The sequence below is a fragment of the Macrosteles quadrilineatus genome, unplaced genomic scaffold (assembly GCF_028750875.1).
Source record: "Macrosteles quadrilineatus isolate MER2022 unplaced genomic scaffold, UCM_ALF_1.0 Scaffold_2__2_contigs__length_208266976, whole genome shotgun sequence".
NCBI lineage: Eukaryota > Metazoa > Arthropoda > Insecta > Hemiptera > Cicadellidae > Macrosteles > Macrosteles quadrilineatus.
The window spans coordinates 16084180-16110143 of NW_026542595.1; the positions used below are offsets into that span (position 1 = coordinate 16084180).

The 25964-nt window shown below is 34.8% G+C and overlaps 1 protein-coding gene across 1 annotated transcript in view; it reads right to left on the reverse strand.

The window, feature by feature from the left end:
- The window catches only part of LOC128983960 (neprilysin-1-like), a 100881-nt gene that overhangs the window by 74325 nt on the left and 592 nt on the right, over positions 1-25964 (reverse strand). Inside the window, exons 3-5 of the mRNA XM_054403239.1 lie at positions 25556-25751; positions 22642-22740; positions 2072-2292 (exon numbers count right to left, since the gene is read on the reverse strand). Coding sequence (XP_054259214.1) covers positions 2072-2292; positions 22642-22740; positions 25556-25751 — 516 coding nt within the window. The remainder of the gene's footprint in view (positions 1-2071; positions 2293-22641; positions 22741-25555; positions 25752-25964) is intronic.

Consider the following 25964-nt stretch of genomic DNA (forward strand, 5'->3'; position numbering starts at 1 on the left):
GGGGGGTTTCACCATTTTGTTTGTTGTTGGCTTCTATTTTATTTAGAATAATAAGGACCATTACATACTTATTTGAGTCCAAACCGGCCTTTTAGAAAATCCGATTTTCCGTTATTTTATGGAAAAATAACATAAGTTACAAACAATAAATTTTGAAACGTAGTTTGTACAGTAATGGGAGTTGTACCATCTTGTTCACAATTTTAAGGACCATAAAATAAGGACTAAATTTATAAAAAATCGTTCAGAACATTTTCAAGAAAATTAGATTTTTCCGTTATTTTATGGGGTTTCATGGGGAAAACATCATTACAAATGAAAATAGAAAAAAACACCTGGAGATACCATTGATTAATACCTACATACCAAGTTGCATCAAAATCAAGCTACATGTGTGGTCTGTAGCTCTGTACACATCCCCACATACAGACAGGCAGACAGACATCACTTCAAAAACAACTTTTTCCCCCAAAACGGATATATCCACTCAAAACTCAAACTTAAAATTTTTACAAGAACTATACTATCTCCATATACTATGGTATACGTGGAGAAAATACAAAATGTACCATGATATGAGATAATGTACAAATACATTTGGTGTCAAACGTGCTTGGTAAATACCATGAATACTTAACAGAACCGGTATGAATCATAAACATAAACAAATGATGTTGCTGGTCCGAAAATAAAAATTATTTAACATTGCTTAAATTAATGGAATTGGCAAAATCATATTGTAATGCTATTAGTATAGGACACAAATACTAGAAAAGACCCAGTATGGATCATAAACATAAACAAACTAGCAGAATACCTGTCCTTCATACGGGGTTTGCATATGTAAGTATACAATGATTATTGCAGTTATACTCAAGCTTTGCGTTTGCAATGGAGGGAGACACAGCTTGATAAAATTTGATTCTTTAAATTTACGTTATACCATGTTATTGCACATCCATCTACCATAGCCATAATGTTCTACCACTTTACCTAAACAATAGAGAAAAATAAAGTAACAAACATTTTGCAAAATATCACAAATTATTCATGAAATTAAAAACATAAACATAGACATAACTGTAAACAATCCTGCTTTGACAGTTCTCATTGCATATCACAGTTTTTGTTGCTGCTTGGTTCAAATTAGCTGTTTTCATAAATGCCAAAAAATAATATTGCTACACCCTCTGTTGGTAAATCTTATAACTTTTTAATGCTTTTGCATATCATAGAACCAACTTTTTTAGTTAAAACAGCTGACTAAATTCTTTAGTTCCCTTTAAATATGAACGAGAGCACGCCCCGTGGTCGAAAAATCGACCAAAAGTATGTTTTGTGCAAACTTCTCTATTTTCACCCCACACTGTAAATAAAACATGTGATTGGAATGTCTTCCATTTGTTTTGATTTTCTGTTTATATTTTGTTGTTATTTCGTCATCACCATAGCAACCCATAAGACCCATGTTAATTTTTTTAAATTTCAAATTAATTTTTTGTGCTTATTTTTGAGCCTATTTTAATTTATAAAGGGATTCTGCACACCTACAGGAAAATAGCTTTCTAACGGTATGCGTAGATTTTCCCTACGATACACACGAGCTGAGAAAAAAGGTTTTAAAGAAACATGCTTGCCTATTAATATATAGATAGATACTCATAAGGTTAACATGAGGAACTACAGAGCCACTGGGGCGGAGCCCGAAAGGATTTTTCAGATAAGAATATGCCTATATGTTATTCGGGAATGTGAGCTATCATCATGTCAAATTTCAGTCCAATCCGTCCAGTAGTTAATGTGTGATTGAACTTCAAACAAACAAACAATCAAACAACCAAACAAACAAACACACAAACTTTTTTGGCCCGAAAGTAAACTAAACCATATGTTAATTAATGCTATTAGTAAAGGGGTTTTGTTTACTTTCGGGATATAGGATTAGGATCAGCAACATTATTTGTTTATGTTTATGGTCCATACCGGTTCTGTTGAAGTATTTTGTAGTAAATGCTAAGTAAGTAATGAAGTAACTAATAAAAACCATTACTTGAATAATATATATACCTACCTCCTCAAAGCCCTGTAGCAGTCTGATGGTGTGTTCATATCGTCTTGGGAGGTCAAGGAATATTGCTAGTTTTGAGGTGTTCTGGAGGTCACGGTCCAGGTAAAGGTCCAAGAGAGGCGCGCCGTTGACCCGCAACAAACGGCCAATAAGAGCACTGAGGTTGGGAGGTCCTGGACTGTCTGGAGGTAGGTACCCTCCCAGGTCATCCAGCAGTGAGAACACTGGTGGTAAACAGGAGAGATATATTACTCAAGGGTAAACTTCTAAAGAGCATACAAGTGGGGAGAGTCTATATTAGAGGTAGGTACGTCATCCAGCAGCAAGGACACTGGGGGTAAACAGGAGTGATAGATTACTCAAGAGTAAACTTCTAAAGAGCATACATGCCGAGTATATCTGGAGGTAGGCACCCTCCCAGGTCATCCAGCAGTGAGAACACTGGGGGTAAACAAGAGTGATAGATTACTTAAGAGTAAACTTCTAAAGAGCATACATGCCGAGTATATCTGGAGGTAGGCACCCTCCCAGGTCACCCAGCAGTGAGAACACTGGGGGTAAACAAGAGTGATAGATTACTTAAGAGTAAACTTCTAAAGAGTGTACAAGTAGAGTAGAGTCTGGAGGTAGGCACCCTCGAAGGTCATCCAGCAGCAAGAACAATAGGGGTATCAGTAGTGATAGATTACTCAACAGTAAACTTTTAAAGAGCGTACAAGTAGAGCAGAGTCTAGAGGTAGGCACCCTCCTAGGTCATCCAGCAGCGAGGACACTGAAGGTAAACAGGAGTGATAGATTACTCAAGAGTAAACTTCTAAAGAGCATACTAGTAGAGCAGAGTCTAGAGGTAGGCACCCTCCCAGGTCATCCAGCAGCGAGAACACTGGTGGTAAACAGGAGAGATATATTACTCAAAAGTAAACTTCTAAAGAGCGTACAAGTAGAGCAGAGTTTGGAGGTAGGCATCCTCCCAGGTCATCCAGGAGCGAGAACACTGGTGGAAAACAGAAGTGATAGATTAAGATTACTCAAGAGTAAACTGCTAAAGAGCGTACAAGTGGGGAGAGTCAAGAGGTAGGTACCCCCCCAGGTCATCCAGCAGTGAGAACACTGGTGGTAAACAGGAGTGATAGATTACTCAAGAGTGAACTTGTAAAGAGCATACTAGTAGAGCAGAGTCTAGAGGTAGGCACCCTCCCAGGTCATCCAGCAGCGAGGACACTGGGGGTAAACAGGAGTGATAGATTACTCAAGAGTGAACTTGTAAAGAGCATACTAGTAGAGCAGAGTCTAGAGGTAGGCATCCTCCCAGGTCATCCAGGAGCGAGAACACTGGTGGAAAACAGAAGTGATAGATTAAGATTACTCAAGAGTAAACTGCTAAAGAGCGTACAAGTGGGGAGAGTCAAGAGGTAGGTACCCCCCCAGGTCATCCAGCAGTGAGAACACTGGTGGTAAACAGGAGTGATAGATTACTCAAGAGTGAACTTGTAAAGAGCATACTAGTAGAGCAGAGTCTAGAGGTAGGCACCCCCCCAGGTCATCCAGCAGTGAGAACACTGGTGGTAAACAGGAGTGATAGATTACTCAAGAGTGAACTTGTAAAGAGCATACTAGTAGAGCAGAGTCTAGAGGTAGGCACCCTCCCAGGTCATCCAGCAGCGAGGACACTGGGGGTAAACAGGAGTGATAGATTACTCAAGAGTGAACTTGTAAAGAGCATACTAGTAGAGCAGAGTCTAGAGGTAGGCATCCTCCCAGGTCATCCAGGAGCGAGAACACTGGTGGAAAACAGAAGTGATAGATTAAGATTACTCAAGAGTAAACTGCTAAAGAGCGTACAAGTGGGGAGAGTCAAGAGGTAGGTACCCCCCCAGGTCATCCAGCAGTGAGAACACTGGTGGTAAACAGGAGTGATAGATTACTCAAGAGTGAACTTCTAAATAGCATACTAGTAGAGCAGAGTCTAGAGGTAGGCACCCTCCCAGGTCATCCAGAAGCGAGGACACTGGGGGTAAACAGGAGTGATAGATTAGTCAAGAGTAAGAGATTACTCAAAGGTCATCCAGCAGGGAGAAGAGGATGAGAGGAGGAAGCCACTGAGGATGCCACACACTGCAGTGAAATAATATATCGGAGGGATATAAACTCATCTGCAAGAACAATGGCTAAAGGTAACAATTGTTCAATAATAAATTTTCTAGCTCTTGCCACCGGAAAAAAACATCAAATCATCTTTTACTATTTTGTCCCTTGTTTACAATCTGACTGTGGTTAACATTTGACTAAAGATCAGCTGTTAAATTACAGTTCACATTTAAACCTTTTATAAGGAAAGTTGGTCAGCATAACTGACTCTGAAAGCAAACTCTATAAATAATTCAAATGTTAGGGAGGCTTGCCTCCCTATAAGTAAAGGAAATTACTTATTATTTAACATTCTTCCCTCCGCTAGATCATAAGTTTTAAAATGACACATAAATTGTAAAAATATGTTAAATACAAACTCTAAATACCCCCTCCGCAGCGAACCTGCAGACTAGGTTAATTTCCATTTGCATGATTTGACTTAAATAAAATCCATTAAATTAATTTAATAAAATCCATTTCAATAACATTACGTTTAACGAGTACAAAGGTTTATTGCTACAAGGTGTGTAATAAATTGTGTTTGTATAAAAATACTAGCTGTTGTACCTGTGCTTTGCAACGGGAAGAGGACTCAAAATAGAAACATTTTAATCTTTACATCTCTTTGCATATAGTAGTTACACAAACGCCAACGCTTTAAGAAACAAAATTCAACTTTTATGGCCTTAATAGAAACGTTGAAGTTATGACTTTTAAATCTGGTAAGTAGTGGCATTGAGTATACACATAAGTAGTGGATACCACCATTTCGGTTTTAATTCATTTTAAATCTTGTGTAGGCTGATATGAGAAAAACTGACCAAATCTTGGAATACAACTTTCACATACATGATTTACCTTCATCTCGCTTTATTACATATCTTTTCTCTATATTTTTGACAATTTCAACTTTGAAGTTGCAAAAATACGAATTATAACATTTAAATGAACGTTTTTTTTCAGATCCTCTCATCTTCAGATTCTTCACTCACAATAAATCATTAGCAAAACTAAAATATTAATAGCCTAGTATTAAATAAATAGATTTGCCATCTTGTATCAAAATACAGTATATCCATAAGCAAGCAAACTACAACAGTTTACTTATTTACCGTAAGAATAAAATTACAATTTTAAATTTAAATTTTTTTAAATTTTCTCCGTAACCAACAACCATACAAAAATACTTCATGATACTAAATTATTTGGTTTTTGCTCTTCAAAATGGTTTGGAGAGAAATTGGAAAATGTTATGTTTTAAGGGTCAAAAATTAGTAAAACCAATTTTTACCCAATAAATCCCCACATAAAACCCCATTTCTTCCACTGGTTTGCGAACTCGTTCAAATAAATGTAAATTTAAATTTTTGTACCAAATTTCATCAAAATCAGATAATTTTTTCTCAAGCTATCGTGCTAACGGACACACACACATATATATATATCTACATATGAATTCGAACGGATGGTCTTTTTGACCTCAGCGGACATCAAAACAAAAAAAAAAATCGGTGCTGGTTCCAGGTCTTACCATGAGACCTACGGTAATACCTTATTCCCTATATGGGAAATTCACTGAAAGGATGATACGTTGAAAACCTTTTTTATTTTTATTGTTAAGTATGTAGATATAGATAGATGGATAAGATAAAAGATGAAATTAGGTCAATAAAATTTTCAATAAAACAAGTTTTGATTTTCATTTCAACAAAAATGTGTAGATTGGCCTTTCGAAAATTTGAATAAGTTTACCAACCTGTGCACATCACCTATACTTGCGGCTACTTTGTTACTGGCTAAAATGTGTGATGTGATTGTGATATTTCAGTTTAGGGGAATTTATTTTTTTGTTAATTTAACTAAACTATGAGTTTAAGCAGTTTCTATCTCATTCTGTACCATAATGTAGCATCTGGAACGGTTTATTGATCACACTAGAGAATATATTAAATTTTAGCAAATTTCTCATATAGGGAATAAGCTATTACCAGTCTTATGGTAGTCTTATGTCTTATGTCCTTTAACTTACATTAACTTATAGTCTTATGTCCAGTCTTATGGTAAGACCTAGACCAAGGGCCGAATTAATTTTTTTTGCGGTCCCCAGAGGCCAAAAAACCCCTTTGTTCAAATGCATACATGTCTGTCAGTGCGATAACTTGAGCAAAAATGATCCGATTTTGATTAAATTTGGTACAAACGTGTCGTGTAGGTCTACGTTTATTCAAACGAGTTCGCAAACCAGCATGATCGGACTATAGAAATGGGGGTTTATAGGAGGTTTCAAAAGGTAAAAATTGGATTTTCCTATTTTTTACACTAAAAAACAGAATTTCACAATTTCTATTCCAACCATTTTGTAGAGTAAAAAAATTGTACATTATTGAAGTGTTTTTATATGCCTAACAGTAACAGAGATAATAAACAAAATTTTCATTCCCATTTTATTCTTATGGAGAAAAAACAATTAATGTAGTTTGCCTTTTTACAGATATATTTTAATCAAATTTAGCAATTTTGTTTATTTTATACTAAGCTATCGACATTTTAATAAAAATAAAAACACCTCAATACCTTCCCTGTAGCAGCAAACCTAAGTACTCATTAACATTAATGTTATTTAAATAGAAAATAAATCTGAGAATTTTATTTTTAAAGGATTATTTTAGTAGAAATCCAGCCTAGTTAATTTCTGTACAGTATATTTTGTACATCTATGTACAATAAAACACATTTTATTATATTTACATGAAGGTCCGGATTTCATAATTTTAACTAATAATATCAGAGCAGTTATTATGCCACTTTAAGTTGTAAATTTCAATGTTATATTATCTTGTTTGACTACTTTGATCAAATAATTTCAAGAGGTCGTAATAGTTGAAATACCCCCGCCGCAGCAAACCTGCAGACTAAGCGAATTTCCATTTGCCTGATTGGATTTAGACTAAAATGTCTCCTTAAAAATATCACATTTATTCCCTATTTAAATAGAATCAGTTTAACACATACTTAGGTTTGCTGCAACAGGGAGGGTAAAATTTTTTTTTATGTAGGCCTAAAATGTTAATAGTTGGTAAGAAATAAAAACATTTTCCAAATTTGGGCAAAATATGTTAATAAACAAGCACACTACAACGGTTTACTTATTCTCCATAAGAATAACATGGGAATTTTAAATTAACAATTTTTTGGAATTTTCTCCGTAACCATTAGGCGCATTATAACGCTTCAATATACTAAATTATTTGTTTTTTTAAGCTCTACAAAATAGTTTGGAAAGAAATTTCAAAATTTTATGTTTTTTGGGTCAAAAATAGGGAAAACCCATTTTTACCCCATAAAAGCCCCCATAAACCCCTGTTCCCATGGTCCGATCATGCTGGTTCGCGAACTCGTTCGAACAAACGTAGGTTTACACGTTTGTACCAAATTTCATCAAAATCGGATCATTTTTGCTCGAGTTATCGCGCTAACGGACACATATATATATAAATATATATATATATATATATAAATATATATATATATATGAATTTGAACGGATGGTGTTTTTGGCCTCTAGGGACCTCAAAACGAAAAAAAAAATCGGTTCCGGGTCCAGGTCTTACCATGAGTACTACGGTAATAGCTTATTCCCTATATGGGAAATTCGCTAAAAAAGAGAGCCTCTAAATCCAATGACCTGAGATTGTTTTATCACATTAAAAAAATACCTCCGCGCAGCAAACCTGCTGACTAAGAGAATTTCCATATGCCTGAATTGATTTTCAATTAAATCTATTTTTAAATAACATTAGGTTTAACGAGTACCTTGGTTTGCTGCTACAGGGAAACTAATACAGTGTGTTTTATAGTAAAATAGCAATAGCTTAGTATAAAATAAATAAATTTACCAAGCTTGATCAAATCCATAAACAAGCAAACTACAGTACAACATTTTACAATATTCTCCATGAGTATAACGCATTAGAATTTTAAATTAAAAATTTTTTTAAATTTTCTCCGTTACCAATAACCGTACAAAAACACTTTGATATAATAAATTATTTGTGTTTTTAAGCTCTTTAAAAAGGTCTAGAGAAATTGGGAAATTTTGTGTTTTGAGGGTAAAAAATGAGAAAACCCATTTTTACCCTATAAAACCCCCCGTATAACCCCGTTCCCATAGTCTCATGCTGGTTTGCGAACTCATTCAAATTTATCTAAAAGCTTCGTGGAAAAAACCATTGAGATGTTTGACACAATAACTAATGGGTTTGTGGAAACATGAGTGATACATTCTCGCTGGAGCTGAGAGTAAACAAAGCAATAAAACTTTTTACCACCAGCATCAAGTCTAAATTGGTAAATATAACTGCTCAATACTGTATGTGGAGTTCTTTATACCCAGAGCAATATCAACATAGAGTTATGTTTTAGGAATATTTAATTGGCCAGCAATTTTCTTAATTTATATATCATTTAAACAGTATGCAGCACTATTTAACAGTCGGATGTGTAACAGCTATTTAATGTATTGTGGGTGCTGGGGACTGGGGAGGCATTGTAAACTTCACCAAGTATTGTAAATGTTAGGGATATGTAGCCCCAACTAACACAACTTTTGTTTGTATATTTTCAGTATTAAGGTAAAATCTCAGTTGAATAATGATAAAAACTAGCGCAAGGCAGTAAATTATGATCGTTAAATTTCAAAATAATTTATTCTCTAGGTTTTTAGTTAGAATTTGATTTAGCTGTAAACAACTTGACAAATAATCTTTGCTCGCCGATGGAGGTACATATGAAAGGTGTCTGTTCTCAACATGTCAACAGCACCACCTATTTAAAAAGCTATCTTTAACTGGCGAGGGATTTTTTTTTAATTTGGGATACAGTCAAGAATAATGTTTGTATTTTGGAATGTTGATAATTTATGCTGCAAACGTGAACATATAAGAACAAAAGCATGATTTAATTTTCTCATGAAGAGTTGTAAGTTTATTTTAAAGGGGGAAGGAGTGTTGTATATTAAATCATTAAAAACGTGTTTAGCCTACACGAGGCTATATATGGTGGGGTCACTTGCCTCTGGTATCTTGCTGCCCCTTAACCTGCCTGATCTACTGGCCTCGTGTATCGCGGCTTAAATAATAATTATCTATTAAATTATATTCAAAATGTAATTATATTCAATGGTTAATGCTTATTAACAAAATACAATTTAGAAACTAAATAAGACACAGTGAGTAGAATGAAAGTTTACATGTACAAGCTCAAAGGAGTATAGCACACTGTGAGTAAGGCAAGTAATTTAAATGTGCTTTTGTAGGGTTAATATTTTCACCTAAAAATATATAACAAATAATACAGTATAATCAAAAGAACACGATCGCTAAAGAATTCATGAATATATTCCAAACAGGCTACAGGTAGTTTCTGTCAGGTCTAAAACGTCTTTCAAAGTGTTCCCTCTTTGGTCTGTTCTTGCCTTGACTGTATATTTTATATACTTAAATTTTAAATTTCCAGAGTAAAGTTCAATACGCTGATGACACGACTTCTCCACTTTAAAGCGGATTCCCACCCATTATAAAAATTCAATCAACCATAAATTTTCAATTCGAGCATTTTAATTTAAAAATACATATTTTATGTTTTTAGCGAATTTCCCATATAGGGAATAAGCTATTACCGTAGTACTCATGGTAAGACCTGGACCCGGAACCGATTTTTTTTTTCGTTTTGAGGTCCCTAGAGGCCAAAAACACCATCCGTTCAAATTCATATATATATATATATTTATATATATATATATATATATTTATATATATATGTGTCCGTTAGCGCGATAACTCGAGCAAAAATGATCCGATTTTGATGAAATTTGGTACAAACGTGTAAACCTACGTTTGTTCGAACGAGTTCGCGAACCAGCATGATCGGACCATGGGAACAGGGGTTTATGGGGGCTTTTATGGGGTAAAAATGGGTTTTCCCTATTTTTGACCCAAAAAACATAAAATTTTGAAATTTCTTTCCAAACTATTTTGTAGAGCTTAAAAAAACAAATAATTTAGTATATTGAAGCGTTATAATGCGCCTAATGGTTACGGAGAAAATTCCAAAAAATTGTTAATTTAAAATTCCCATGTTATTCTTATGGAGAATAAGTAAACCGTTGTAGTGTGCTTGTTTATTAACATATTTTGCCCAAATTTGGAAAATGTTTTTATTTCTTACCAACTATTAACATTTTAGGCCTACATAAAAAAAAATTTTACCCTCCCTGTTGCAGCAAACCTAAGTATGTGTTAAACTGATTCTATTTAAATAGGGAATAAATGTGATATTTTTAAGGAGACATTTTAGTCTAAATCCAATCAGGCAAATGGAAATTCGCTTAGTCTGCAGGTTTGCTGCGGCGGGGGTATTTGCGTTTTGTTGACGGTTCCATTCCAATATTCCATGTCTGTTGAAATATTATTACAGAAGTATTGTTGCATTTATAATACTTGACTCGAAGTAGGATAATCCAATCGAAGGAGGAAAGATGTATGTCGGTTCTTGAGCGGAGCGAAGCGAAGGTCTTTGGAATCAACTTCAAGGCAAACTTTCTAACACTAACTCAATAACGGCTGAACATATTATAGCCAAACTTACAAAGGTTGTTTTGTCAAATGTTTTAAAGGTTTAGACGAAACCAATTTTAATTTTTTATCATGACTATATAATTTAAAAGTAACTCAAAGTTTTTAAATTTTAACATTGGCCTTATATGGGTTGCCATAATGGTTACAAAATAACGACGTATATGTAAACAAAACAAATAATCATGGCATATGTTAAAATCAAGCCACGACCTAAATACAGTACAAAGGAAAAAATCGGATAATGACCACTGATCAATACAGAGGAATTCTCAAGTTTACATTCAAGTCGCAATTTGGAAACGACCTCTGATCGAATAGGTACAGAATTTTACAGATTTGATTTACGTAGCTAAATTAGGTTATAACAAATAACAATTTATCTTATGTTATTGGGAATTAAAACAAGTTCGCGATTCTGCAGTTTGAATAACAAGGTATACTTAATCCAATATGTTTATCTAAATAGGCTATTATGAACATGCTTTCTTATTATTTACTTTGAAATATTTTTAATAGTATCATCGTGATGGCAACACACTTGTTGTATTGGTTGTCAATGACTTGGGGTATATTATTGCCCAAGAAGGATAAAGTATTTTTTGAGTTTTCGTTTTACAAGAAAATACCTAATTCGAATAAGAGTTCAATATTAATGACAATTTCAGAATGCATTCTCAAAAAACTGCCTGATATTCGTAGATAATAAAGATGAGCAATTAATGCCCGAAATGCACGAACAACCACTTCTGGCAATGTTTAAAGATAGTTAAATCTAGAACACCTGTTTGAAAACAATGTTTTTAATAATTATGTTAAATGTACACCATTTAAGAAAAAACCTCATAAGGTATGGCGACAACTATTTGTGCAATTTTCTCAAAGCAGGCAAGCCTTTAAAAAGTTACATCTCCTAATCATATGGATCCATGCAGGAAAATTTCTACCTGAATTGCATCTTCTGGCGAAGATTGAGAAAATGTCGATTGGTTTAGGCCTACCGCACACGAGAGACTTTTTGTCGGCCGACTGTTGGCCATCTGTCTGGCTGGAGTCGGGTGGACCATCGAAAAGTCGTCAAGACTGTTTGGTCGTTGACTATGGGTGCGCACACGAAACGACTGTTTAGTCGTCTTTCGAGTGTCAAAAGGATGTATATGACAGAAACCGCTGTCATATGTGCGTTACTGATAAGATTTCGTGCAAGAAAACTTAAGAGGAAATACTGGGTGTATCCAATTTATAGTCCGAGAACCTTGAAAGGCCAGATTTACCTCTATACTCGGATTTGAGGAAATATCCGGACAAATTTTTCCATGTACTCTTGAATGAGTGTTGATTTTTTGACCAATTGTTAATACCCCGGCTTCAAATACCTCATCCCATAACCTTTAGGGAATAAGCTGTAACCGTAGATCTCATGGTGAGACCTGGTACGGGACCGATTCACCTTTTCGGTTTGATGTCCGCAGAGGCCAAAAGCACCATCCGTTCAAATTCACACACACACATATATATATATTTGTCCGTAAGCACGATAACTCGAAAAACAAATTATCCGATTTTGATGAAATTTGGTACAAACGTGTAAATCTACATGTATTTTATTCGAATGTATTTAAAGTTATAATTTTCATGTCATTTATATGTAGAACAAGTAAACTGTTGTGGTTTGCTTGTTTATGGATGTATTTTGATAAAACTTGCCAAATATATTTATTTTATACTCAGCTATTAATGTTTTACTAAAACACACCCTGAATACCCTCCCTGTAGCAGCTAACCTAGGTACTCATTTATCCTAATTTTATTGAAATAGATTAAATAAAAAATTGAATCAGGCAAGTGGGAATTCACTTAGTCTGCAGGTTTGCTGTAGCGGGGGTATTTTTTTTATTATGACCAAATACTCTTTCAAAGTCTTTTTATAAAGAGGGGACCGTGCCTCAACTTCATCGATAAGTTTATTAACTTTCTCGTCCCTCAAAACACTTGCACTGGTGGTTGTCGAAGCCATAATAATAACAATAACACACAAATATTAATACTTATCATAATAACAATAATAATACACATAATAACAATGCACTCGACTGTCAGACAGACAGACTTTTTAGTCGTCAGTGTGCGCGATCAAACTTATCTCCATGCCTTTATCAATAAGACACGACAGTTGAGTCGGGGAGCAGTCGGCGGGAAAATCGGTCAGCACCAAACTGCCCCGACTGTCTGCAGACAGTCTGCCGACTGTCTTGCTGCGGTCGGCCCGTGTGCGCGCTCAGATTTACCACTATGGGACCGACTTTGACTCCCGACTACGACTAAATAGTCGGCCGACAAAAAGTCTCTCGTGTGCGGTAGGCCTTAGGTTCAAGGTCGGGTTCAACTAAAACCCCCCATGAACCTTAATATAGCCTTTCAAAAGAAATTTGAGGCGCGAGTTAGTCCCATCGATCTCTAGTATTACAGAGATCGATGGTTAGGCCTAATCATCCCAGTCTGTTGAACGAGAGACAATAATTATTATTAGCCTTTACTGTTAATCCACAAGTTCTTCGTTTTGTTTCGTTTGTATCATGCTTGTCAGTTAGTTTTAGTATTATTGTAACTTTTTTACAGGAAATGTACCATTTGTTTTCAGAGCAACAATCTTTGATAATTGCTATACGAAATTGATTTTTATTTAAAACAAAAGTATTGGTAGATATATTTTTTTTTAATACCGATAACCATTTTCCGACATGTACCATGGTTGCAGTGGTCCTAAGCTTGGGAAGCTGATTGTTGATAGTGCTCGCCTAACAATCAGAAGGTCACCGGATCGAACCTGAGAAAAGTCATTAGCATTTTGATGATTCTAACCCGGACCCGGACCCGGCTATTCCTGTTCCTGATCTTACATAGATCATCCTGTTCTGGCTTTACATAAATGATCCTTGCCAATGAAACAGTGATCTTAGTCAGTAAAGCTACACAGGGGGACACCGAAACTGCCACGACGTTTTACGATCATGCTCCATACTGAAACTGCCACGCCAATTAGTGAGGATTATAAGGGTGTTTTTGAGAGGGCTAGAAACACTGAAACTGCCACGCCGGATTCCCCAGATAGACGGGGAGAAACGGGAGACTTAAAATTCCCATTTCTGTCTTAACCTTTTAATTTCTTTCACAATAATACGTTGATTGGAAGAATAAGTGATTGATTTGCCCTTTCGTATTTATATTTTAGGAGTTATTTTTATGTTTATTTAAGTTTTTAGTGTTGCGACTGTTAGAGTATTTACTTTATAAGTATTTATTCCGTCTCTTGAGAATATATTTACTTTAACGAATAATTATTTACCACTAAGAAACAAGTTTTATGTTCACTTACCACTTATATAACACTGTATTTTATATGATCTGATCGACGCTTTTAATTACACTAGAGGTGATCAAATAATAATATAATACTGTAAAACTGTAATATTCAAAAATAGTTTTATTCGCCCAAGACGCTAGGTTGCAGAACCTACAAATGCTGTACCAACCTCCATGGTCTGCAGAGGGGCGTTCACGTGGAATCTCAGTGGAATGCCCTCCTATTATAGCTTGACTCATGTAATATTTTTCAAATTCGGTATTTCTCAACAGTTTTGTGCCATCCTTCAGAGAGTTAGTAGTAAGGGTGTTGGTGTGTTAGTTATACTTAGTTGATAGTCTTTCGATGGAGGATAAGGTATTTGAAACGAAGAGAAGGGGTGCGGTGTTGTTAGTAGACGGCTACCGTTTTGTTATACAAAGTGTGGTGTTAATAAGTGGTTTTGCTAGAGAAAAAATTGGGGAGGATGTCGAGCAAAATGCTTCACAGATTATATATAACAACGAGTAACAGTAACTGAAACGATTTTAACGCGTACCATTCTTCAGTCACTGTAGTGGGTTGAGTTTAAATAGAGACCTCTAGCTTTTGTCGATATTCTTTCTTCGATATATATTTCTTCGACTAATGGCCTATTAATATGAGGTGTCACCAAAATAACCCATTTTGGGTTTAATAACAAAATTTGAATACAACAAAAAGTTCACTTGCGTGATATAGAGACGTGTACAGAGTTTTGTTTTCTTTGCGTAACCCATTAAAAAGTTAACTGGTGATGTCCATACTTTTGCCCAGCCCTGTACATGTGAATAAACAAAATTTATAATTGAGGTATATTACTAAATAAATATGCAAAAACATACACCGAGTCTCATTTCATTATAATTAAACATGAGAAAATGGGAAGCAAATTCGTGTTGATTTCCCACCAGGTGTAACATCCGTGACAATTTTCTGTGATCATAGAAACGACCGAGATTATTACTTGCGATCACGGAAACGCCTAAAAATGGAGAATCGTCGTAAGAAACTTTAACGAACATCCGTGATCGTATGTTGCGATCGTGGCCAAATCCGTGATAATTTCTCGCCATCAAACATGATCAAACACAGAAATAACTGTGATGGTAAACTACGACAGCAATGATGATGACCGGTGATGATTTCACAATTGCGGCAACATTCGCATTCATCTCCAGCGATTATTTTAACACCCGTAACTATTTTTCGCGATCGACGAAAAATTAATGATCATCTTGCACTTGCGGCTTAGTGATCTATCGATATTGCGCCAATATTCGTGGTCATTTCTACAGTAGTTTCTCGCAATGGCGTTTTTCGATTACGCAAAACGTGTAAACTCTGTGTTCTCGGGTGGATTTTACGGAAAATATTTGACCATTTTTATTTCCCGGTTTCTTACTAAATTAAATTACAACTCATGGACTTTTTCCTGATAGTTAAAATTCACGTGCTATTCCCGGTTTCTAGGTTGGCAGAATTAGGTGACCCGGAATTATCACTACAAGTAGCCTAGGCTAATTAAGATTTATTTTTTATCAACCGTATCTAAAATGTATACTTATCAATTATGAAGTTTTTATCTGGTATTATTAATGTAAACCTGCACATTATTCGCCTTATGTATACAAATATAATTGTATCTGTATATTTCTTGGCCTAGTCTTGTATTTTATTTGTATTTCGTACTAAACAAAATCTGGACAGACTCGAACTCAATTCTGTGTATTCTAGTCATCACAAAGGATCTCATACTTCGACGCCAATTCCTAAGACAATTGGAACGCAGTGCGCTCAGTATTTCCAACTCATTGCTGAAAAGCATGTTTTCATGGCATCCCCAGCTCATTTCTAAATATATTACCTCCACCGCAGCCCCAGCAAACCTGCACACTAAGTGAATTTCAATTTGTTTGATTGGATTCTTACTAAAATTTTCCATATATGATCAACATATTTATCACAATTGTGTTTTATTTATACTTCCGACACGTATCCTGTTGTGCTATTATTTGCATTGGATTATGTTTCTTCTTGTGCAATTTTGACGATGCCTACCTACACCTTGGTATATTTATAAACTTAAAACTTCAAATCTAATGATAAAATATGTGTTTATCGAGTTCTTTAACGCCAGTAATTCACTATAACGGGTTAAGAGCATTCATATAATACATTTAGTAAGAAACATTTTACATTCCATTGCAATTTTAATCCTTTAGAAGATATTATTTAATTATTTCTGACTTCATCGGTAGTTAAATGACTTTTTCTATTGATACGTGATTTAAATAAGTACAAAGTTAGTATGGCCTCTTTTAAGTAGCGACATGAAAAGCATTTAACTAAGTTATGAGCAACGTAAAGTGTTGTGTTTCAAAATCGTCACTGTGATGAGTGAGGGATATTCTCATTCCCGTTTCTCCCTGCACGTTGCCAAACCAACCTCCCCTTCCTGAGGAATCCGCCGTGGCAGTTTCAGTGTTTCTAGCATTCTCAAAAACACCCTTATAATCCTCACTAATTGGCGTGGCAGTTTCGGTATGGATTATGATCATAAAACGTCGTGGCAGTTTCGGTACAGCCCTACACAGATCATCCCAATCCATTCTACACTTTATCCTTTACTCATATTTGGGTTAAAATACACACCTAGGTGAAGTCCCCATCTCAATTTATAATTATAAGTAACGCAAGAGCCAAAAGTTGGTGCATCAATTCAATAGCACTATTTACTGCGAAACTCAACATCTATTATAGTTATTAAAGTGATACAATCAAATTTTATGTAAACTGTTAAGGTCATTTACCAAATAAAAATATAGGCATATGGCACATCAAAATGAAGCTTAGAGTGTGTAGATAATCGATCTCTATTATTAAAAGTATTTATATGGACGAACTTCCTAAGGGCTCTGCCCCACAGGCTGATTTCCAAAGGGCTAAGCCTGGCATGCTTCCAAAGTTTACATGATTTTATTTAATTCAGTTAATGAAACAGCTGGTCAGTACAATGAAGTGGTGTTTGTTTATTTACTCGAAAAAGATGTTAGTGACGCTTTATGTAGATTTAAGAGGGTTATGTTTGGTTTTAAAGAAAGGTTGTACAGTATACGTTTTGTAATAGTATATTTCATTACTAGGACCGAAAGTGGCATTTTCCGTCGCGCGCCCAAGTTTTTGTGTGAGGCGAAGCCGAACACAGGGAACCCCAATTTCACGTGCGAGGCGAAGCCGAGTATGTGAGAGCTATTTTCACGTACGAGGCGAAGCCGAGGACGGGAATAATGGAGCAAGTGCCGGATAATAACTTTCGGTACGAGTTATGAACGATACTTTTCATCACGACGCAAAAATACACAAACACAGAATAGCAGACCTCAGTACATATATTAAAACAATTTGATTTCTCAATTAATTTGATTGAACATCAAAATAAAATAAAATCTTCTTAAAAGAAACCTACGTATATTTCTCAATAAATTTTGTTTAAACATCAAAATAAAAGAATAACACAACTTTTAAAAATACATACAGCTGATTAAAATCATTAAATTAAACCGTAACAAAACACTGGCGCGCGTAGTGAATAAATGGAGAACTAATTGAGAGCGAGGGAAAGTAAATTTAGAGCGAGGGAAAATCAGCTGATCGATTTTCCCTCGCCCTAAATTAGAGCTTGGGAAACGACTACTTTCATTGATATCAGCTGTTATCGAAAATAGTTACTTTCGTCAAGGAGTGATGAAAAAGTATTTCTCAAGGTTTCATTTTGTAATTTATATAGTAAGCTACATGTAAAGAGGCTTGACTATAGTTGAAGAATACATTAGGCTATGGTAAAACATGTCATTCGTGAGCATCAATATGAAGCAATTTATGTTGCTACACTAAGGTATGTTGTCATATTCTTTTGGATCTATTACAGTAACATAAAAAGTAGGGGTTGAAAGTAAGTAGGTTTACACTTTTAAATCAGTTTATATTTTCAAACTAAATCATAGAGTTGCTGTATTTTAAAACACATATCAGAATTACTTTAATCTCTAGGTCACAATTTCTTCCCGTTGCAAAGCACGGGTATAGCAGCTTGTATTAAATTGAAAACACTACTGTCTGAACCTGCAGGTGCTGGGATTGATCATTCAGATTTATTGAGCGACGGCCGACGATATATAAAAGTATGCTACCAATTTTTGTCGGTGAAACGAAGTTAGTAGGTCATCATTTATGAAAACCATAAATAGCGTTTCAGCATTTACGATTTTATAATACCATAGACTAAGCAACACAAGGGAGTATGTTTTATCTATGATAATACTTGATAAACTTTGTTAGAAACTCAATACCTATTATAAATATCTAAAGTAGCAATTCGTAAACAGCAAATGTCCATGAGGAAAAAATATACCTCCGCCGCAGCAAACCTGCAGACTAAGCGAATTTCAACTTGTCTGATTACATTTTTACTAAAATACTTCCATAACTAAGACATATTTATTCCTAATTTAAATAACATTAGATTGAACGAGTGCTTAGGTTTGCTGCTACGGGGAAGGTAAAACGTGTTTTTGACCATACGTCAATAGTATAGGACGAAATAAATAAATTTGCCACATTTTATCAATATATATCCATAAACAAGTAAACTACAACAGTTTTCATTTTCTCCATAAGAATAACATGGGAATTTTAAATTACACATTTTTTTTATTTTCTCCGGGACCGTTAGACATACAACAGCGCTTTAATATACTAAATTATATCTTTTTATAATAAGCTCTACAAAATGGTTTAGAAAGAAATTGCAACATTTTTTGTTTTTAGGGTCAAAAATGGGAAAACCCCATTTTTACCCCATAAAACCCCCCCCATAAACCCCCGTTCCCATGGTCCGATTATGCTGGTTCGCGCGAACTCGTTCGAATAAACGTAGGTTCACACGTTTGTACCAAATTTAATCAAAATCGGATCATTTTTGCTTTAGTTGTCGCGCTAATGGACACACACACACACACACACACACACACACACACACACACACACATATATTTATATATATATGAATAATTGTTATATATGTTTTAATTTTATTTTAATATATGAATAAATATATATATATATATATATATATATATATATATATATATGAATTTGAACGGATGGTGTTTTTGGCCTCTAGGGACCTCAAAACGAAAAATTAAATCGGTCCTGGGTCTAGGTCTTACCATGAGTACTACGGTAATAGCTTCTTCCCTATATGGGAAATTCGCTAAAAATGAGTAAAGAATGTATTAAATACAAGATGATTCTGAAAAAATGAATAACGTGTCAAGATCTTCCCTAATAATGCGTAGTGTCGTTATAGGCCTGTATAGCATGAAAGTGTTTTCATAAGGTATATTGTTGATGTATTCATGTTGATTTGCAGTTAAATGAACTTTTTCACCCAAGTAGGTGATTGTATTTTGAGAGGAATCTTGCTTTAGCTTCAGGGGTAATGGATAGCTCTGTTGGCAGTTGCCTTTACAAGCCTATCCTGAATGCAAGAAGCCTACATCACCACAGTATAAAGTAATTATAATTGTCATACCTCTGTTTCAGATAGCTGTTGGTGTATGGCCAATATACCTATATTGTAGAATGATCGTATATCGGGTATCAGATTCCCTTGACCAATCAATATAGCCTACAGCCGCTTTACCTTGCTTACAATAATTGTATCATTTACCAGTATAGCCTAGATAGTATTTTTTATTCCAATTACTGATATGGATACAATATTAACTCACGTTGGATAGCGTACAAAGTATGTTTTTAACTGAACCTCCACCCTCCATGTAGGTTTTCTTTGTCCTTCGGGCTATTTACGTTTTAAGTGTTGAAATGAAACACGAATGAGTACCACTTACCTACGTATGCGGGGTCTATAAAAATATTAGAGTTTTAAAATAAAACTATTGTATCATGAATAATGGTAATAAAAGCTCAAACTTTCTTCTCACAATTCGTAGCAAGCTGGAAAGTGTAGCTGGGCGAACTTTATAAACTTGGAGAGACTTAAACATTGACCCATGAGACTGAGAAGCTTAGGCAAAGTGGCAAGTTGACGGTTGGAAACTAATCAAACTGACAATCCGCTTCCAACTTCTCTGCTGCTTAGTCTGCTTACCATAATCTGGTGACGAACATTTCACTTGACACCTCTCATGACAGTACGGATGATTGAAATACAACTGTGATATAAAGCCTCCCATACAAAATTAAAATTAAAAACTAAAACTAAAAAAATAGAAGTTTGTCGAATTCGTTAAGCTGTAAAAAAATACTAGTTACTGTGAATAATTATGCAAACTCAACTAATTAGCATTTCATTTGCTCGTTCATCAAAACCGCCCAGCCACTGATTGCTACTATTTGGAGCGTGTCGATATTTCTGTTTCATTAACCAATTTCATGTTTACACTTTAGAAGATTTAAATCAACTAGTTAGTTCTATTTTCTTGGTGTTGGGTTTAAAATTCAAAGTTACACCAGAATAACATTTTAAAATAATTTAGTTGATCCCCTTTAATGATATGGTATCATTTATGAGTTTTAAACACAAACCGTTAGCAGGATACGTAAAAGATAATGCAGAACTCCAGCATGGTGCTCTTAACGTGTAATTCCGTTATAATCTTAATTCTAAGTGGCCTCCGAAATATATAAAACATACTGTTACAAAAGAGCAATAGGCCTACTTCTTTCAATCATTAGATTATATCAAGTAACCATTGAATCAAATTTGTTATTTTGTAGACAGGTATTTCAACAGAGCACCATGCCACCATGCATACTGTATACACAAATTCAGATACCAGTTACGCTGCTGCTGTGTTCAATTTCGTGAGAACATTTCGTATCTAGTTTACATTCTTGAGTACTGCTCCTATAGACGATCATACTTATAGCACGTTTTTGGCTACCTGCATACTTTATTTTGAGCTAGTAAGAATGAAATTTTAAATTAAAATCATGATATACCATCCATAAACGGAAAAAATAATAGAAACTACAGTTTTATGGCTTATTATGAATGTGTAGATTATACTGAGCACAAGCTGCTATACCCGTGCTTTGCAACGGGAAGAAAATGTGACCTAGAGAGCTATTAAAGTGATTCTGATGTTTGGTTTAAAACACGACAACTCTGTGATTTAGTTTGAAATAAACTGATTTAAAAGTGTAAACCTACTTACTTTCAAACCCCTTTTTTTATATCCAAAAGGTATGACAACATACCTTAGTGTAGCAATAACATAAATTGCTTCATATTGATGCTTCACGAATGACATGTTTTACCATAATTTATTCTTCAACTTTAGTCAAGCCTCTTTACATATAGCTTACTATATAAATTACAAAATGAAACTTTGAGCAATACTTTACAAAACATATACAACCTTTCTTTAAAATCAAACATAACCCTCTTAAGTCTACATAAAGCGTCACAAACATCTTTTTCCAGTAAATAAACAAACACCACTTCATTATACTGACCAGCTGTTTCATTAACTAAATTTTTGGAAGCATGCCAGGCGTAGCCCTTTGGAAATCAGCAAGTGGGGCAGAGCCCTTAGGAAGTTCGTCCCTATAAATACTTTTCGGGAAATCTACACACTCTAAGCTTCATTTTGATGTGCCATATGCCTATATTTTTATTTGGTAAATGACCTTAACCGTTTACATAGAAATTGATTGTATCACTTTAATAATATAATAGATTTTTATTTGGTAAATGGCCTTAACCGTTTACATAAAAATTGATTGTATCACTTTAATAATATAATAGATTACGTCACAATCATGAATCACCAGTTTATTAATAATTCACTCAATATACTTATAGGAATAGCGAGGCCTCATACAATACTGGGACAGACCATAACAATTATCACCTATTGGGAAAGGAAGAAGACTACAGTATTTAATATTCACCTTTTCTCTTTTTGGAATTGGCAAACAATCGATTTTATGAATCTATGCAAACAAGTTAGAACAACATTTTTCTTTCCAACTTACGCATAAAGTTATTTCTTAAGACTAAAGACTCTGTTGGCTCAAGCCATATTTTAAACCTGCAAAATACAGTAGTTGAACTTAGTGTAAATATGTAGGCTACAACTTCAAATTAATTAACTTGTCTCATTATGTCTACGCATTTTGTTATGTTACAGTTATTTTGAAAGTGTTTAAGTTATTGAAACTGTGTTAAATTCTGAACGGTAAGAACTTTTTACCAATTATACGAAAATTATATAAACCGATACCTTTCACTATTACAACCGATACCCTACTGTAGTTTAATCGAAGATAAACCAGTAGATATTATATGATAGTTTTGGCATCACATTACTGTACCGTTGTACAATGATATAACTTACTTGGTGTCACAATGGTTTTGTCGCCGGCGTTGAGGCAACTTCTGTAGAAGTCCCCCAGCTTCTTGAACGTCCCACTTCGGGTTCGTTCTTCTAGTAAATCTGAAAACGAATGTCCCCAGCTATAAACTTGTAGCAGTGAATATATTTATACTCATAAATACATTAAAATTATTAATTAATTAATAGTATAGGAATATGTTTTTATACGTCATATTTTCACAAATTAGTAAAAAAATGCAACGACAATTTTCGTCTTTAAAGTCAAGAGTCAAGAGATACAGATGAATCTAGTGCAAGATATAAGTAAACGTTTGTAAGCCTACATAATTGTATGGGTTTAACATTGACTGAATCCAAACTATAATGAAGAGTAACATATATTAGCGGTTGAGTCATTGCCAAATACAGTTGTCGTTTTGTAAGTAATTGCTCCAATCGTAAAAACATTGACATAAGTGTTTATACAGGGTGAGTTTTAAATGAGTCCCCCCCCCCTACTTTTTCTACATTTCTTAAGATATCAACTCCGGACCACGTCAGATCATTGTAGTAAGTACTTAATTTTGACTGGGTTTAAAATTTTGGCCGCCATCTTGGATCCGCCATATTGGATACAAAGTTATTTTTTCAAATGTAAAGGTAGGGCTGTGACCCACCGTTTCAAACTAGATTTTTACGCTGAATACGATGCTGCAATCCGTTTTTAAAAATCTTGATCCATTCTAAAGTTATGAGAACTTTTTATAACTTTATTTTTAGCCCATTATAACATATATTGTGCATTTACAAACTAAGGCCATAATCTCAAAATAGTGCTAGATAAAGATAAGTGGACACCACCATTCATTGTTGACCTGTTTTCACTTGGTTATGACGGATGTGTTTTTTCAGCCGCCATCTTGGATCCGCCATTTTGAAATGTGATAAATTATTTTAAATATTAAGGTGGTGCTGTGACCAATCATTTTGAACTACTTTTTTATGTCGAATTCAATGCCGCAATCCGTTTTTCATTGTCATATTTGGTTTTCAAAATATTGACATTTTAAATAAAATATTTGTAATATTTTATCAAGAAAGCTTGATAACAAAAAACGGATTGCGGCATTGAATTCAGCATCGGGTTTATCGGGCATGGCAAGGCACGGCAAGGCGAGGCGAAGACGTTTCGCCGTGCCGTGCTGTGTGTGCGGCCGGCCTACGTTGACCCGAACTGGTGTCGCTTTGAATTCCGTCTACAGAGTGGAGACCGTCGTCAGGATATATACAGTACGACGGAATCGACACGCCAACGAGGGACCTAAGATCACCACGTACTCTGGCCAGATTAAATTTAATTTTATTTATGCGTATGAATATCAATAACTTACCATCATAACTAAAATTAGCAAACGATCATAACTAAATTTAAAAAGTAGCTCATTATTAAATTTATTAAATTCTATTTTATTCTATTTAAATCATATAATTACAATTTGCAATCGATCATCACTAAATTTAAAAAAGATATTTCACTTTTGAATAGTTTAACTACTAATTTATTGTATTTGAATACATATCCGTTATTGTTCTTAATTCCATGTTTTTATTTTTCCTGTTTACCATACAGCATTAGACCCTGAAATATAAATTAACAAAAATCTAAAATTTCTTTGCTTATTGGAATATAACTAATTAAGTTAACTTTTAATTGATTTTATTTAAAGATACAAACAGACCGTAGCAGACTTTTCGTGAACAATTTTGTCAAGACTGATATCAAATTAATGATTTTTCATATTCTTACACGTCAAGTTTTAGAACGTTCAAAGAATTTCACTTAAGCTGCCAGGTGATATGAAAGTATTTATTAATACGATGTTAGGATCTTCATAATTATAAAGAACTAGTTATCAAAAACGTCGTTCAAAGCAATGCAATGAGGAGGACTATCGTATCTTCCAACATATATATTCATGAACTATAGGTACATATTCTCCGTACTTTTATTTTGTTTGAGAAAGATAAAGATCGGCATCGATGAATATTTTCTCTTACACTATTGTAAATCCTTAAATCAAATTATCTGGTGAATCATTGCAATGTTCCAAAAATGGAATGCAAAACAAATACATTTATATGTGATCTTGGACATTTCCACGTTTCTTAACCAAATTAACTATAAAACTTTAGCTCTTTAAATATGTGTTATCCTTATTAGGAAGGAAAATATTCATAAATATGCTAAAGTAAAATGGCTATGTCGAACAATACTATCCCACGTTTTTACCACCAACAAAATTAATTTGGCCTATTTTTTAAAATTATGTAAGTGTAGAAGAACGGAAGAGAAAGAAGTATTTACAAAAAAATCTTGAAAATAAAATAAAAAGGACAAAATGGTTAATAAATACTTAATAGGCGTTAGTGGTGTGGTGACCGTATTGCGGTGTATCGCTCACTGTATTGGCCGCACAGGCCGCACAGCGTCATATGGCCAACGCTGTATTGTGTCAGGACTGCCACTATCGTTACACCAGGCTGCTCGTGACCTTTTATTACCCTTCCTTCTTTTATTAGCCTTTTATGTAATGAAAGTGAATGGTTTTAGTTGGTGAAATATACACAGTAAAAGTAAGTTTTTCGATTAATTCGCTGTAATACTCTATCTTTTATTTAAAAAATACTCAGTCCATTGTAACAAATTAAATTAGTTTTGCAATATTTACACTTTTACTGTATTGTTTTTATTGTATGTCTTCACAGATTATGAGGGTGCACTTTAATTTTGGAGTTGCACGTGTATGTAGCTGTCATCGTCGTCAGACCGTGCTGTATAGGTCCGTGTGCTGTTGATACCAAAATATCAGTACCATATCCATTTGAAAGAGGATAATGGATGAGTATGCTATACGATGTATGTAAACATATTTACGTTTTATTTCAGCGTCCACATGGGCCTGCCTCGCATTCAGTCCATGATGTCTTCCCCAGCCACCGCAGGCAAACTGATAGAAGTCCTTACAAGGATCTACCTTCCAGGAGATGGAAGACTCTATCCTAGCAGCAGCGTCACGACACGCAGCACTCCCACACGTCGCTACCTTGGCTCTACAACCCACATCCTCGTCCTGCAACGGAATATAATCAAACTTCAGGATATCAACTACACTATACTGGCAGCAGCGTCACGACACGCAGCACTCCCACACGTAGCTACCTTGGCTCTACAACCCACATCCTCGTCCTGCAACGGAATATAATCAAACTTCAGGATATCAACTACACTATACTGGCAGCAGCGTCACGACACGCAGCACTCCCACACGTCGCTACCTTGGCTC